This window comes from Copidosoma floridanum, unplaced genomic scaffold, assembly GCF_036245765.1.
Source record: "Copidosoma floridanum isolate Cflo_tuat_1 unplaced genomic scaffold, Cflo_Japanese_pri ptg000030l, whole genome shotgun sequence".
Classification (NCBI taxonomy): domain Eukaryota; kingdom Metazoa; phylum Arthropoda; class Insecta; order Hymenoptera; family Encyrtidae; genus Copidosoma; species Copidosoma floridanum.
This window is the reverse complement of record NW_028321907.1, coordinates 16163022-16179942: the sequence shown is the minus strand read 5'-3', so window position 1 is coordinate 16179942 and position 16921 is coordinate 16163022. Positions and strand designations below refer to the sequence as shown.

General features: G+C 32.6%; 3 protein-coding genes across 4 annotated transcripts; all 3 read right to left on the bottom strand.

The window, feature by feature from the left end:
* Positions 1–657: 657 nt before the first annotated feature.
* On the bottom strand, positions 658–4690 carry LOC106639628 (uncharacterized). 2 transcript variants are annotated; one of them, XM_089596507.1, is made up of 6 exons: positions 4497–4690; positions 2130–3909; positions 1976–2052; positions 1791–1917; positions 1583–1703; positions 658–1507 (listed from the first exon to the last, which is right to left on the bottom strand). In XM_089596507.1, the coding sequence occupies exons 2-5, from the start codon at positions 3905–3907 to the stop codon at positions 1586–1588; spliced, it is 2100 nt and encodes a 699-aa protein (XP_089452633.1). In that variant the 5' UTR covers positions 3908–3909; positions 4497–4690; the 3' UTR covers positions 658–1507; positions 1583–1585. The 2 variants fall into 2 exon arrangements, with proteins under 2 accessions (XP_089452633.1, XP_014208814.2); XM_014353328.2 differs by having other exon boundaries at positions 658–1703.
* Positions 4691–5221: 531 nt separating this feature from the next.
* On the bottom strand, positions 5222–6773 carry viaf (viral IAP-associated factor). Its single transcript, XM_014353329.2, has 5 exons — positions 6643–6773; positions 6221–6362; positions 5926–6154; positions 5626–5834; positions 5222–5547 (listed from the first exon to the last, which is right to left on the bottom strand). The coding sequence occupies exons 1-5, from the start codon at positions 6643–6645 to the stop codon at positions 5402–5404; spliced, it is 729 nt and encodes a 242-aa protein (XP_014208815.1). The 5' UTR covers positions 6646–6773; the 3' UTR covers positions 5222–5401.
* A 237-nt stretch (positions 6774–7010) lies between these two features.
* On the bottom strand, positions 7011–14434 carry LOC106639606 (uncharacterized). The gene is made up of 6 exons (XM_089596706.1): positions 14375–14434; positions 13972–14258; positions 12559–12796; positions 12266–12380; positions 11895–12182; positions 7011–11824 (listed from the first exon to the last, which is right to left on the bottom strand). Exons 5-6 carry the CDS (start codon positions 12163–12165, stop codon positions 8028–8030), a joined length of 4068 nt encoding a protein of 1355 aa, XP_089452832.1. The 5' UTR covers positions 12166–12182; positions 12266–12380; positions 12559–12796; positions 13972–14258; positions 14375–14434; the 3' UTR covers positions 7011–8027.
* Between the last annotated feature and the right edge of the window lie 2487 nt (positions 14435–16921).

Genomic DNA, 16921 nt, shown 5'->3' with positions numbered 1-16921 from the left:
TAAAAAAAAAAAAAATACCTTCCGATGATTCAACTGTTAGAGACGCTGTGCCAAATGTTATCGCCACATGAATTTCAATTCTACAAAGGAAATACAAAAAAAATCGAAAAAAAGTTTTTTTTTTCAACCACTTTTTTGATCGGTATCGGTATCGAATCGGCATTAATTTGCTCTACTATTCCCCTTCACGTGTGCATAGATATCCCTAGCGAGTGTATATTTATGTAGGTGCATTGCTATCATGCATGTTATATACGCTTTAAGTGATAAATCGAGAATAAGATATGTACAAGTATAGCTGATCTCATATATAAGTACCCACCCATGCCTCCGTTTTGATTAAATTATAAGACACCCTAGACTTGGGACATGTAACTGCGCATTGTTGACAAGACAATGAATTTTCATTATCACAACTCACCATCGTTTTCATTGGTTCCAACTGTTGCCTGTAATTTTTTTTTTCATCCAAGTACTTCGAGAGCGTAATTCTTTTTTCTCTTGTACAACTTAACTAATGGTCTCCGTAATAAACCTTTTTTTTTTGTACACACTCATCAACTTGGGGAGGTAATTTCAAGTGGTGACTCGTCTGGTTGCAACTTTATAAGGCAATATGAAATAAATGGCTGTCAATTGATTATAGTTTTTTTTTTTATTAACATTTTGTTCAATTAACATTTTATAATGTTTGCTAAAAAATATTCTAGTTGCAAAATACAATGTAGCATTGAAAAAAATTACACTTATAAATATACGTGAGATCTGAGCTTTTTTATGCTAAATGGTGATTTTTCGTAAGATTTGGTACATATTATCATTATTTATTTAGTTTAGACTCTTAAAGTTTCTAATTGAAAGTAATTTTTACAAAATAAACCTTCAACATTTATAAATTCTAAAATTGGCACCTAAAGCATAATTTAATGGCACATTTATGAGACTCGTTACTAAAATTATCGTTATAAAAGAGCAACTTTTTCATGTTTCATGATTTGATATGTATTTTTTTGTTCAGAACAATTATTGTACTTTTATAAATACTTCTAAACTCTGTGAAATAAAAACTTGTCAAACTTGAGATTATCAAAAGAATAAAGAAACTACAAAATGAGTATAAAAAGTTGTATTAAAACTGTATACCAACGTGAAAATAAAAGTAGATCTTGAAAAACTTCAAAAATTAAAGATTTTTCAGATCTAGCTTGAATTAATATAATTAAAAAATTGTAATACTTATAGTGACGTTTAGCAAAAATTTTTGAAATTTCAAGATAAAAATAACATTATGCTTTTAACCGGGTTATTTTCTGTAAATGGCTTGATAAAATTTTTACTGAAAATATAAGATTAAAATAAAAACGTTAAAAAAATTTAATCCAGATGTTTGACCCGCGGTGAGTAATTTTTTGTCCTAGCTTTCAAGATAATGTGCTATCCTTAACCAATGTGCCTCTTAACAACTTGAGTGTATTTTTTCTTTGATTCATCAGGCTCTTACTTAGACCTTAGTTTGTTAAGTAACTTGAATAAATCTTCTCGTAGTCTAAAATTTATTTACACCATAAATTTTGTGGCTTACCTATCAATACTCAGTAATATTGTATAATGTTAAATAATCCATTGGCTTCTGGTCAAAGTATGACTCGGTATTGAATAATTTTTCATGGGTTTTTAAATGCTTTTGAAGAGAAGCATTATAACTAAAATAATACATATTTTTTTTAATCACCAAATGAAAATAAAAACCTAATTATTACAAAAAAAAAAAAAAAAAAAATTATTCTTACCAATACTCTTTGGAGCACAAATTGCATTTGAATTTCTTGTATCTCTCACACCAAGGCAGGTGTGGCTTGTGCGCAGAGCTTCTTTTGAATTTCATATGACAGACATCGCACTCGGTGTCATATGGCCCTTGATAGAAAATATATTTTATACAACTTTGACTCATTCGTTATTTGTAAAGTCTCACCTTTATGATATGCAGAAACATGGCTTATCAACAACTTCTTGGTTCTAAATTTTTCCAAGCAGTCGGCGCATTGATACCTGAAAGTAGGTATTATACTTATTATTCTTATCCTAAATTACAATTACAATCGAATCCATCAGTTGTAAATTTTTACCTCTGCGTATTTCTATTAGCTTTATTCATAATCTTTCTATCATTAACGTACACATATGGTTCAATTGAATTATCAATAACAAATTTGTTCTTTTTGTTATTGGCGATTCGTTTGATTTTGATTTTCAAAGATAGCAAAGGTTGATTGTTTTCAGTTTCTGAACTTGTAACAGTTTCTTCGCTTGATGGATCATCTGACTCACAAGTACTACTCAAATTTACAATATTTGTGCGTTGGTACAGCTTCTGTTGATTATATCTACTGTCTTCGTAAGTTTGAACGGATTCACAATTGGCAAATGGAATTTTATAATATTTCTTTTCGGTATCGTTTTCTCCTGTGATTCCTCCAAAGCGCTCCAATTCGTCCAAACTTTCCATCAATGACACTGAATTGAAAGCCTTGTGTGGAAGCTGGTAAGGTTCCACGCGCACTTTACCGATTCGAAAACTGAGATCCAGCTCGATTCCTTTATATGCTGAAGTTTCATCAAAAAATACTTCATTTATTATGGCTTCATTGGATGTATTGAAAATATTCTCATAGTCAAATTTTGCAGAATAATATGCAGATTTTAAGCAAAGTGCTTTTTCTGCAATCTCAGAAGTTGATAAATTGCCATTTTCATTGGGAAAACTAATATCTATCCCACTATGGTCTACTTGTTTCGCTTGCGCAAGTTTTACTTGAGAAGCCTTGGCAATTTGATATGCACTCAGATTAATATTTGGAGTAATCAACTTTTCCGTGTCAGTATCAATTTTTTCAAATGATGGCACATAATCCAAATAATTTGGTTGCGTAAACTCTGTGCCAATTTGCAGTGAGTTGAAAGGTGTACTGACTGGCAAGTTATTACTGATTTTTTCTATACTGAAATTCATACTGGAACTTGCAATACTTCTTTTGTCGTTTGAACACAACTTACTGTTAGAGCTAAACAAATTTCTATGATGAACATTATCATCATCATCATTATTATTATTGTTACTATTATTATAAATAGGTTTCCTGCTTTTTAAGATACTTTTCATCTTTACTTGTCCAAATCGCTTGTCATTTTCACACGAAAATGCATCCCCCTTAGTTTCATAACTTGCAGTACCATTATCTTCGTTTGGCATTTCAAGGGAATAATCGTCTATGATAACGTGGGTTTGTTTTCTCCTATGTGTAAGTCTGGAGTTGGACAAAGACCTCGCAGTGGTGGATGGACTAGCATTGAAAGATTCATTGCTTTCTTGCCAACTGCTATCACTGGATGAGTTTAAGATGGATACGGTAGAAGGTAAAGAAGATGATTGAGAAAAAACTTCCCTTCCTTCTTCATCAGTTGTATTTACGTCCACTGACAAGCTACGATTCGCAAAGTTATTGATAGCATTGGGCAAGGATAGCGAGCCATTGAAATAATTACCAATTTGATGGTTAAAATTACCCGAGACTGGGTCAAAAAAGTTTGAAACGTTAGCTCGATTGTTCTGACTAGAATGATATGGTAAAGATTCAAACTTCTCTGTTCTCGTGAGAGTATTGGTCATTTGAGGACCAACATGACGGGTAACATTTGAATCAACATGATTATTGAACTCATCATCATCGAGATGAGTGATGGAATCGATTGGGAATTCATTTTGTCTATTAATCTGGAGACTCGTGAAATTCGTGTTGGTACAAACCGGATTCTCGTATATAACTGACGTATCATAAACTGTTCCTCCAGAGAAGTAATTCATTGAGCTTCTACACTCATACTTTCCAATATTTTGAAACTCCATATCTGTAATTAATTCATCGTAGGATCGTCAACTTTTTATTCGATTCAAAGATATGCCTTTTTTTACCACTACCTCTGAATAGGAGTACCTTAAAGACAGGGTGAGCCGGGATTTTATTTTTGAAATTAAAGGTAAAAATCGGGGTGCACACATAAAAAAAACTGCAGGAAACATCGTAAAATTCACAACCACCGACCACTTGTTGATGCAAATGGCCGACGACGGCCGGTTAGGGCGACGTCTGCAGACCGCGCACGCCGACATACTTGTATACTTTAGTTGCTAAGTAATCACATGCACACACCACATAGGTCCCAAATTTTGCAGTAGGGTAATTTATTATAAAAAAAAAAAAAAAAGAAAAAAACAAAACAAAACATGCATCAACATTCGAGAGGGAGAAGATACACAATGCGCGTGACAGATGTGAACATCTCCGTGTCTACGCCAAGAAAAACAAAACTACGGTAGCCCTTTGGCAAGCACACACGAAACAATTTAGCAATTACTGTATATATATGTGTTCATGTGACCTTCATCTTGCATACAATGTGTATAATACACAAAGTACGAAAAAAAAACATCTTACCTGCTCGACGTCGTCTGGAGGAACAGTTGTATGCATGAACTCTTGTATTGTGAAAAACGAGGTAATATATCTTCGACCCTCACGTCTCCATGTTTCGAGCAAAATCCAGGATTGCGAAACAATTCCTAATCATCACATGTCTATGAAATGTAATTTATTTAGCAAGCGCTTTGTGTGGTGTGCTATACGTGCCACCTATCCTTTCCGCGCGCAAAGTGAGCAACGAACGCGTTTTAAGTTGAGACCACATCAAGGACACAAGGACACAACACGACAACACACACGACTTTTGTGAGCGCAGTATATACATGTATACATATTGAATTTGCTCGCGCGTTTTCAAAACAAAAGACGCTACTTACTTGTATTTATAGGTCTGCTAGTTGTTGCTGAGCTGAGTTACGACTATATTGGATTGTACTTAAATGCTTTAAAATGTAAATAAATTGAGCCATCAAATATTGGGTACACATACAATGTGTTGTATTTAAAACACCCAATGTAAACATACGATAAATACTGCTTATTTTAAGTATGCAGGCTTACAGCTCGTTTACAAAATATATTATTACGTACATTTCACATAGGAAGAAGTGGGATGTTATTATTTTTTTATTTGATTGGATAATACAGATATAAAATGTGTCGATGAAAATGAGATGAAAAAAGAAAAATCTTTAATTACAATTGAAAATTGATTTTTTATTTCATTAGCAAATGTTCAAGTCACTTAAAAAATTATTTAGTCTTTTAAATAGATCGAGTTAATGTATACATACAAAAACAAATACTTTATTAGTACAGAAACAATTAGCGTAATGCTATGATTAAAACTTTAGGAAACAAAATTGATTTTTCTTTTCAATAACACTCAATAAAATCTGCATGACGGTATGTTTCCCAGGCTACCAGTCATTATCATCAGAGAGATCGTCATTGCAATCTTTGTCCACCCCCAATTTCGCAAAGAGTACATCTCGCACCTTTGGCTTGGGATCGTTTTTAATTTTTGTGGGCACAGCTCCAACTTTTCCCAACATCCATTCCAATTCTGAGAAATATGATTCAGAAATCAATTAGTATCTAATTTTGAAAAAATGCAGTTTTTATATGATAATAAAAGACAAACCTGGCTCTGTGAGCTTCATGCCTCTTAATTCAATAGGACCAACAAGCTGTTTTTCCATACTCCCATCCTTATAGATGAATATTGTGGGCAAGTTGGCATCAGGATAATTGGGAATGCATGTATTTGATATACTCTTTAAAAACTTAGTCATTGGAAATTTTTTTGCCAATGATGACAAATGCTGGTTGACTAGTGTGCACAAAGGTATCCTTTAGAACATTAATGTAAGTGTAATTCAATGAAAACATTAGCAGTATCTAATTGAAGTATAACTGTTTATGGAGTATACTGATTATTTACCCGGATTTATACAAATGCAAGACCACCCAAACATCTTCGCCAGCTTGATTAACTTCTAGAACGTAATCTTGTGCAGATATCTCCCTGACATCTCCATACTTTGCTTTTTTGGCATATTCCTGAATTTCAGCTATTCTCTTGTTGCGATACTCAAGTAATATCCTCTCATCCTCCTCATCCTCAAGTTCATCTAGCTCATCCAAAGTTTTATCCTCTAAATTTACTTGTACTAAAAAAAAAACATAATCTTTATAGTTAAAAAATGTACCAAAATGCAAAGAAATTTTTTTTAAACCTTTTCCAGTTTTTTCACAGATTGTATTTTCCAACATCTGAACTAGTTGTTCTTCTGTAACCTCTGCATCTTTTTTCTTTTCAGGAATGATTCCTTTTGCCCTGAGGATGTCATTCCACTCAGTATCCTCTTCTGGATTTTGCTGAATCGTTAAAAGGGTACAAATTTATTCAAGGTAAGAATTTTCCTAAGTAATCAATTAAATAAATTTATTAACCTACTACACATTACTAACTGTTAAAAGTTATTACTTGGGAGATTAAATAAAAAATTGAAGTGCTATTATAGCAAAAAGTTCCAACTAAATAAGTATTCAACAACGCTGGTAAATACTAATTCCAAAAAAGGTAACATAAGAATAGAACACCAAAAATAGAAATTAACAGATCAAACGATGTTCCTTTTTTATAAAACCATCTTACCATTTTTATAAAATTTGATTTAAACTAGGAACTTTATAACGCTATAACAACTTTTACATTAAAATGTTAGCAATACTATCGTAAAAATAGTAGTAATTGATTAAATAAATATTAATACACTACAGCTCTCTCGTGTGAGTAATTCACTATCCAACTGAACTAGGGAAAAAAGACACCAGTCGTCTGCTACTCCTAGTGACATTTAAATCTGTTTTTGCGCTAATAGTAACATTTTACTTTGCGACTTGGGTATTCGGTAAATTCGATTTCTAAACATTTTTTTTTTTTAATAATAAGGGAAGATGGTGTTACGAGTTGATGAAAAGATAAAAGAAATTACTAATTATGTAATAGAAAATGTGCAAAATTTTTATTCGTAATATTGGCTTATCTAATAACAATTATTACATACAAATAGATAACAGTTCTCTGATATAAATTGTGTATCTTACTATACAATATAAACTTTTTTTTTAACTGGTCCACAGAAAAATATTTATATTTATTCATCTATTTATTTATTTATATATGTAATATCTTTATTTGATGGTAACATTTTGGTTATTTTGATAATTAAATAAGTATACTTATTAACTAAAAAAATGTACAATACTTATTCTCTAAATATATACTGATCCTTGAACTTTCACAAAATTTTCAGTTCATATGTCATAGCATTAATTAAAAGTAGATACGTATTAGAATTAAAAATTTTGAAAAGCAGTAGATCTGCTCGCTTATTTTGATTTGAAAGTAACCAGTAAGTAGTGAAAATTTTTGGAATAAATTATTTCAGAGAACTTTCGTTTGTCTCTTATTTGTTAAAAAAATTGTATTTGAATCTGAAAAAACTCCTAGAAAATACAACAAAAAAAACTTTCATCTGACTTACGACAACAAAAATACTTAATGTAACTTGTATGTTAACAAATTTAATTTTTAATTAGTTTTTAAATTATAGTTCAACAGATTTTAATCAGCACGATCGCAATTAATATTGAATAATAAAATCCAATGAAACTATAATTTACTTAACAAAATCTCTATTATTCTGAATGAAAATAATGTTTGACCTAAAACTATATTGAAAAAATATTGATTTATATCAAATCTTTATACATTTATAGAAAATTGTTTCTTTGGATAAAATGCGAGAAGCATAGTGAATCATACTTAATAAACAATGCTTTCTATTAATGAAATATCAATAAAATCTAATAGAATATCATTTGTCTCATAAGCGTATAATCTATTTTTTATCGTTTTTTTTTTTCTCCTAATTGTTACAATCGAACGATTATCTGAGGGCAATAATAAAATGAATGGTAAGAATAATAAAAATAAAAGGTACTTAATTCACACAGATCTCTAGCTTGCGCTTAATGTTAAAAAAAGGGCAAATTGAGTTTTTTTATTTTGCCAAGAAAAGTGCTATTCAACTCTGAACTCTCGTTCTGTTTTTGGGCAGCTTTTACAGCGTTTATCTTTTTCAGCAATTCCATTTTATTTTTTTGTTTTTTTGACTCTCGAGCAGGTGCTTCGTTAATCTGCTGATGCTCTAAGTCACTTTTGGTTTCAGCTTCTAAGATGTTTTTGTCTTCGTTTATTACTGATAATTTATTATACTCTGAGAAGCTCTTTTGAACGTCGTTCATGTTAAGGTTTACGTTCTCAAAAATGTTTTTATTCTTAGCAAATAAAGTCGATAAACTCGGAACCGACCGTTTATCTGCGATAGCTTTTACATTCGCAAAATTGTCATTTTCTTGATGATTAGTCATCTGATTAATAAGCGAATTTTGAACATTTTTGACACTACCCATAAGTTGCTGTAGCACGGGGAAGTTTTCAAAGTTAACAAAATCAAATTCTTCGTCAGAATCTACAGATTCAATTTCTGTAGCGTATTTTTCTTCCCAAGTATTCAAGGAGTCATTAAGTGATGCAACGTTTTTTGACTTTTGTTCAGAAGCCAAATTTATGGCTTTGTCAATTTTATCCATTTCAGAATCATATTCTATCTCTTTGATAATGGCTGACGATGATTTTGATTCGGAAAAATCTGTACTGTCAACATCGCTATCACTGCTACTTTTCGGGTTACTGTCCAAAGAATTAAAAAATTCTTGCTTTGGATTACGCTCTTTTATGGAGTAATCATCTTCTTCGTCACATTTTATCTCAATAGTTGATTTAGGTGCGTCTAGATTATTTAACTTTTGTTCAGTTAATAATGTTGACTCATCCAAGTTAACGTTCTCTACTCCACAAATGATTTCTTCCAAATCTTTTTTTTCTTCCACTACTCCTTGAACAATTTCTTTAGACTCATCTTTTTCTTCGACCATTCCATGAACGATTTCTTCAGATTTATATATTTCTTCGACTACTTCATGAACGATTTCTTCAGATTCATCTTTTTTTTCAACTACTCCATATACGATTTCTTCAGATTCATCTTTTTCTTTGATTACTTCATGAACGACATCCGATTCATATATTTCTTCGACTATTTCATGAACGATTTCATTAAACTCATCTTTTTCTTTGACTACTTCAAGAACAATTTTTTCAGACTCATCTTTTTCTTCGATTTTTTCAACATCAGATTCAATACTAGATGAAATTGATTGATTTGAATCAGTTTTCTCGAACACCTGAGAGATTTTTGGATAGTTGTCTTGTTTATCTGATACCGTTTTCTTGAAATATCGTGTGGATACTGGTTTCAAAAATTCTTCTGTTTCCTTTTTTCGAATGATTATTTCTTGTATTTGAATTGGTTCCTCATCAGCCAAATATTCGTCGTCAAATTTATTATAATATTTAGTATTGCGTTTTTCAACTGGTTGCTTTTTGACCTTATCAATTATTACACCATTAACAGAATTAGATTCCTTATCAGTAAAATATTCGTTGTCATATTTGTTACAATATCTAGTACTTGGTACTTCATATGGTTGTTTTTCTATATCAATAAGGGAATCATTGATAGAATTTGGTACGGAATTTTTCCGAACCTCTAACTTATTTTGTAAAACTTCATTTTCAACATTTTTCAATTTTACAGGCGACTGAGGATCTTTTGCAGTAAATGAATTATCCAATTCGCTAATTTTCAGCAAAAATGTGTCATTTGAATCAACAGTAGAGTTGAATGGTGGACTTTGGATAGGTTTTTTCATCATGACAGCAGATGAATCAATCGGTTGGTTTGGTCTAACTCGAGAAACGTCATGATTAGAGTTAGGAATCTCAAAATCGAACATATCATCCGTATATTCTGTATAGTGTGTCGTATTATTTTGTTCAATAGGTCCAGATTCTGTTATCTCATCAGATTCACGTTTCGTCTCGATTGTCTCGTATGTTGCCCTTGCGGTTTCACTACAGACATTCTTTTTGGCCGAATATTTTGCTTTCATTGTTGGTACCGATTCAACAGTTTTGGTAGGAAGGGACTTGGACGACTTCCTACTCTGAGTGTAATCAATTATTTGAGTTACGTTACTAGACGACTGCTGTGAATTATTTTTGAACACTTCTTGTAACTCCTTGGGCAAATAAGAAACATTCCAAATGCTACCGTAATTAATAAGTCTTTGAATTTTGGCAATAGGGTCATCCATTGCCCGCGGCTCTACTTCTATGTTACCTTTAGTTTCAAATATTGTCTTGTAAGTGGTTGTATTGTCTACGAAATTAATGAATTCTTTAGATTCAACATTAGCATCTGGTTTGCCCGTAGAATATTTTTCTAGCAATTGGTTAGGTTTTGTAATTCTACTGGGAATGACTCTTTCATGATTTTCAGGAGAAGGCTTGAAATTGCTCCTAATCTCGTTCCAATTTATGGGCTCCATTGCGCCATTACTATGATAAAAATCATCTGGATTTTTAGTGCTACCTACCGGTGCTTTTAGATGGAGTAAACCTTCGCTAGTACTCGTTTTTTTTGCAAGTAATTCTTCTTCTACATCGCTCAAATTGGTCGAGTGAACAGAAGATTCCGAATCGGATGACATTTCATTGCATGGCTTTGCAGAAATTTTTTTATTTGTCTTTAAATATGGGGAATCAGGTGTATTAGCCTGGAAAGATTGAGTAAAATCTGATTCATCGGAAACTGAAGATGAATTGGTAACGTCAAGCTGCATTGATTTGTACTTTTGCAAAGATGAATTTGCAGTATGGTTTAATTTTAATTTATCAGTAAATGATAATTTTTTAGATGCAGGCTGAGAGAGATTGGAGCTGTCTGAAGATGGAGAAATATTTTTTAAGATCTCTTGGTTAAGCTTACAACCTTGCAGAGGAGATGAATTTTCGGACGACGATTGATTGGGTTCTGAGTCAGGTGAATTGGGGAACACGCCCATTGAAAGTCTCAATCTTGGTTTTTCCCTTCTGACGGGAGATCTAAATAATTTCCTGTAATACGGTTTATCTTGTTTCGTATCTTCCGAAAAATCTGTAGCTGATCTATCAGATTTCTTTTCAATCGTATCTTGAAATAACTTATTTTTTAATGATGAAGCTGATTTCAAACCGTAGGCACGGGAGTCGTATTTTTCAGATGATGCTGATAACGCTTTTCGACAAGATCTGATGGATTGTGAATGCGTTGATGATTTAAAGTTACTGGAAATTTTTGGATCTTGCTGCTCTTCCACAGCTGACTTAAATGAATCTGGTGTAGAATCTGAAGACGAGTTTATTTCTGTAGAACGTTGAGGAGACAATTCCTTTGGATCTGGCAAAGGTCTGTCACGTAACAATGAGAAAGATATTTCAGTATCCACAGGTTTTGATTCTAAACTTGTTGTAGTTGACATTCCACTAGGAAGTGAAAAAGAATATGGTGTTGGACGCGGTGTAGGTCTACAATTATTTTGAGAAAATCTGCTGCTCATGTGATTATCTCGGTAAGATGGACGACTACTTGATTGGTATGAATTTGATCTTGGAACATCTTGCTGATGACTTTCTTTCGAGCAATAAGTTTGAGGAGATTCTGAGCTTGATTTTAACTGACGGTCTTCAAGATTTTCGGAACTCTGTTTTCTCGAATATTCTCTGTTATTTCTTGTGTTTTTATTTTTATGATGTGCGGAATTCTGTTTTTCTTGCATATGCTGACGATTTTTTAAATCACTTGCATGTTGATGGTTACGATGATGTACTGAAATTAAGTAATTTTTTGTAATCTTTATTGTCATGGGATCCGAAGTTAAAAGATGAATTATTCATACCTTTCATTTGTGACATGGATAATGCAAAAAGCTGTTCCTGTAAAACAGATCTTCTACTAACAATCTCCTTGCTATCAGATGAACTACTTAAACAATCTAGACGATTATGTGTATCAACTGCTGCCTCATTTCGAGCTTTTTCAATCACTTCTTTTTCTTTTACTAATTTCTTTTTTTCGTTAGCTTGTCTCATTTTTTCAATCATAACACTACGGGGTATCAAATTGGCATTAAAGCCTTGCTGAGGAGGTGAACAATTTTTGTCCCCCATTTTTGTAACAAGAATACCTAAATTTAAACATGGTGTGTTATTAGTCATCAACACTCAACAGTAAGATGCAATTGTTAGAGAATTTCTGACAAGTACATACTCGTATAGTTCACTGTAGATAGATAGATACAAAAATTGCTTTCTTAATGAACAAACAATCTAGGCTCCAGAGATTAAATCCAAAGTGGTAGTAGCATAATGCTCCAAACTATAATCTGCAAAAAAAAAAAAATCTTACTCGACTCTGATAACTGAGGGTTCCTCAATTTTCATTCTAGAAATTGTAGGACTGTAGTATTGCAGAACAAAGAAAAAGAGCATAACATGAGACTCGAAGAAATAATGATATAGCGAAAATAAACACAAATTTTAAAAAATTATTGAAAAACTTACCTCACTTCACTTTGTTAGAAACTAATTTCTGCACCGATAAATAATGTTGTAACAAGTACATTCAAAAAGCTCCGCTTTTATTAGGTTACATTACACGCTGGCAGAATGCTGAAGCAATAATGTGTATGTTTTAACTTGTTTTGCTCCTAATCGATGTATAATTCGTCAATTCGTCTGTCCTCAAAATAATTTGGAGAACCACTTCCAAAACGTTAGCGGGCCTTCTCGCTCTTCCACCCTAAAAAATTAAGTATAGGGTCAGTACACGACTTAACTAATAATAATAAGTATTATAAATTTTAAAAGGTATTGGACTGTTTAAAATATTATTTTAAATTATATACTAATGAGGGGGTTCCGGTAGAAAAGTCTCAGGTCGCACGTGGATTGCAAGATTTTCAAATGTTTATTTTAATTACCTGTTTTATTATTATTTTAATTTATTATTTTAATTACCTGGTGTGAATATGATTTACAACTTATTTTATCCATATTAGATAGATACCGAGAACCGGGAGTGACGCTGCATGGCAATGTGCTGCGTGTATATCTATATAAATATAGACACTCAGCTACTCAGCAGCAGGAAGTTTTGAGTGTTGTGACTATATACTGAGCTCTGCTACTGAGTCACGTTTGGGCTGGGTATAGTTTAAATTAAATACATTTTTTTTTTTTAATGAATAAAATGAAACTCTTTTCCAAGTACTTTTAGAGAATGAGAAATTTAGCAATTCGAAAAAAAAATTTTGTTAATACTATTTTACAATCGAGTACTCGTTGAAGGAATAATTGTCTCGGAACTCTCGTGAGTCGTACTGTTGAAAAATATAAATACAACACAATTAATTACATGAAAGAGAGTCACGGCTACAAAAGATGTACACATTTTTACAGCACGCGGAGTAAGTACCTCGGAACGCTCCGAGAATCGCTATTTGTCTTGTCGCTAGGCCGAACACAGCTATTTTAGTGATAACGAACGTTGATTGTAAGAGATACGAGTTATATGTGGCAACAGCAAGGCTTTTTGAAATTACGTTCAAAACATACATAAATTTTTCAATGCTTGATAATGTAGTTTGCATTGCGGTAGACGGAAAATTAATGTACAATCATTGCAGAGAAAAAAAAATGTAATGAAACCATAGCAATTCAAAATTTCTGGGAAAATAAAGATTGTGAAAATTTTCGAAGAAAGTTTAGTAAGTACTACTTTGTCCTCGAGAACTAAACGTTCTTTTTTACTATACAGAGTCGTCCATCATTGTCGAACGAAAAGAGAAAAATTTTACACCCTACGTACATAGTAATCAATACCCCTCTGGGTTACTTGGAGAGAAAGTTTTTCACTTTCTGACAAAGGAAGAGTAAATCGTAAACAGAACCCAGACGAAAATGAAATATACTCACCAAGAAGACCACTGGAGTTTGAATGGCAATTCTTCAAAACAATTCGCTCTTTCGATTATACACTGCTGTAAAACAATTAATAAAGATATGACGAGGCACGTCATCTCCAACAAAAAAAATGAACACTTAAATAAGTATCCATAGCTGAGATAAAGAAAGCCGGAGAGAAATGCACGTGCAGTTACAGGTACTCGATGCAGTATAGGTATACAACCTGGATAGTATACACGCGTCACGCACGTCCACACCACACCTGACCTGACGCGATGCAATGCGGAATGCGGTACCTACAGCAAACAGAACAGCGTGTTATGTCGTGTCTACTTCTACTTCTACTGTTCTACTAATTCTACTGTAGTTAGCTCAACCGGTAAGTTGATCCGATCCGAAATGTATAGATTACCTCACGAGTTGAAGCGGCGTTACCACCACGACCTACGTAACTTTACAGCCTCTGATTTTGTCATTCTAGTAAAAAAAGCACGGTGTAAGATGTACGTGAAGTTATGTGTAGTAATTGAAGTAATTACTACTAAGTAATGCCATATGGTCGATTTTATTAAACCATATGAATATCTATATTTTTGGAGGTAGACTTTTGGGTAAGAAATAGATTTGAAACTTGCCGCAAACAGCACAGACCACGTCAACTTTTTATTAACTATTTATAAAATTAGTTGCGGCTGGTTTATAATTGATTAAACGGCTCTAATATAAGAAATAATAGTTATTTGGATCAGCGCCATCTAGCGTTGCGAATTTCTGAACTAAAAAGTGGCCCTAAACTTTTGAACCAGAGCTTAAGCGCGTAGAGCCATTTAGTCGGTTATAAACCAGCCGCAACTCACGATGAAGCTATAAAATAAAAAAATAACAGTATGTGGGTTTTTGGCGGCAAGCTAACAATTTATCTTATGCTCAAAAATTGATCTTCAAAAGTATAAACACATAGGAGGTCGATTTTTTGGTATAAAATAGATTGTTAACTTGCCGCCTAAAACACACGTATCGTTATTTTTTTGTTTTATAGCTTTGTCATGAGTTGCGGCTGGTTTATAATTGACTAAATGGCTCTCATCCTGAATGCTCTGATTGAGAATTTTAGGAGCCACTTTTGGCCAAAAAATAAAGACCGCTAGATGGCGCTGATCCAAAATAATTGTTGCTACTTGCAGTAAAGTCACTTTATTAGTTATAAACCAGCCGCAACGCATCTTGTAGATAGATAATAAAAAGATAACATTTTTTGTGCTACTTGCGGTAAGTTTACAATTTACCTTTTACCTTAAAATCGACCTCCAAAACCATCAATATTCTACTTATCTTATATGGCTCATAAAATCGACAATATTTACAAAATTACAATACTCTTGACCTTTTACCATTAACTAATGAAAGAACAGCCCTTCAACTTTAGATTTCCAATAAACAGTTAACTTATATAATATGAACATAGCAAAAGAAATCGTAAATCACGATCAAATATACACGTAAATTAATCAGTTGAAAAGAGACAACTGAAGAAAAAAGGTCTTAAAAAAAAGCAGTCACACGAAGAGTCTCCTAGGAATGCCGAATGGAGCATCGGATCTCACTTAATTTAAATTGCTTTACAATTTATCTTTTACCTAAAAATCGACCTCCAAAGCTATCAATATTCTACTTATCTTATATGGCTCATAAAATCGACAATATTTATAAAATTACAATACTCTTGACCTTTTACCATTAACTAATGAAAGAACAGCCCTTCAACTTTAGATTTCCAATAAACAGTTAACTTATATAATATGAACATAGCAAAAGAAATCGTAAATCACGATCAAATATACACGTAAATTAATCAGTTGAAAAGAGACAACTGAAGAAAAAAGGTCTTAAAAAAAAGCAGTCACACGAAGAGTCTCCTAGGAATGGAGCATCGGATCTCACTAATTGAAAAATACATTTATTACAGAGATGTAAATTTTAGGTGTTATAAGTAAACAAAGAACCCAACCTTCTCTGATCAAGTGAGATCCAATGCTCCATTCTTGTATGAGACTTTTCGTGTGACTGTGCTTCTTTTTCAGACCTTTTTTCTTCGGTTGTCTCTTTTGGACTGATTAATTTGTGCTTACATGAGTTGATGGTAAAAGGTCAAGAGTATTGTAATTTTGTAAATATCGTCGATTTTATGAGCCATATTAGATAAGTAGAATATTGATGGTTTTGGAGGTCGATTTTAAGGTAAAAGATAAATTTTAAACTTGCCGCAAGTAGCACAAAAAATGTTAACTTTTTATTATCTATCTACTAGATTTGTTGCGGCTGGTTTATAACTAACAAAGTAACTTTACTGCAAGTAGCAATAATTATTTTGGATCAGCGCCATCTAGCGGTCTTTATTTTTTGGCCAAAAGTGGCTCCTAAAATTCTCAATCAGAGCATTTAAGATTTGAGCCATTTAGTCAATTATAAACCAGCCGCAACTCATGACCAAGCTATAAAACAAAAAAATAACGATATGTGTGTTTTTGGCGGCAAGATAAAAGTCTATCTTATGCTTGAAAATTTATCTTTAAAAGTATAAACACGTAGGAGGTCAATTTTTTGGTAGAAAATAGATTGTTTACTTGCCGCCAAAAACACAAGTATCGTTGTTTTTTTATTTTATAGCTTTATCATAAGTTGCGGCTGGTTTATATCTGACTAAATGGCTCTACGCGCTTAAGCTCTGGTTCAAAAGTTTAGGGCCACTTTTTAGTTCAGAAATTCGCAACGCTAGATGGCGCTGATCCAAATAACTATTATTTCTTATATTAGAGCCATTTAATTAATTATAAACCAGCCGCAACTAATCTTATAAATAGATAATAAAAAGTTAACGTGGTTTGTGCTGTTTGCGGCAAGTTTAAAATCTATTTTTTATCCAAAAGTCTACCTCCAAAAATATAGATATTTATATGGT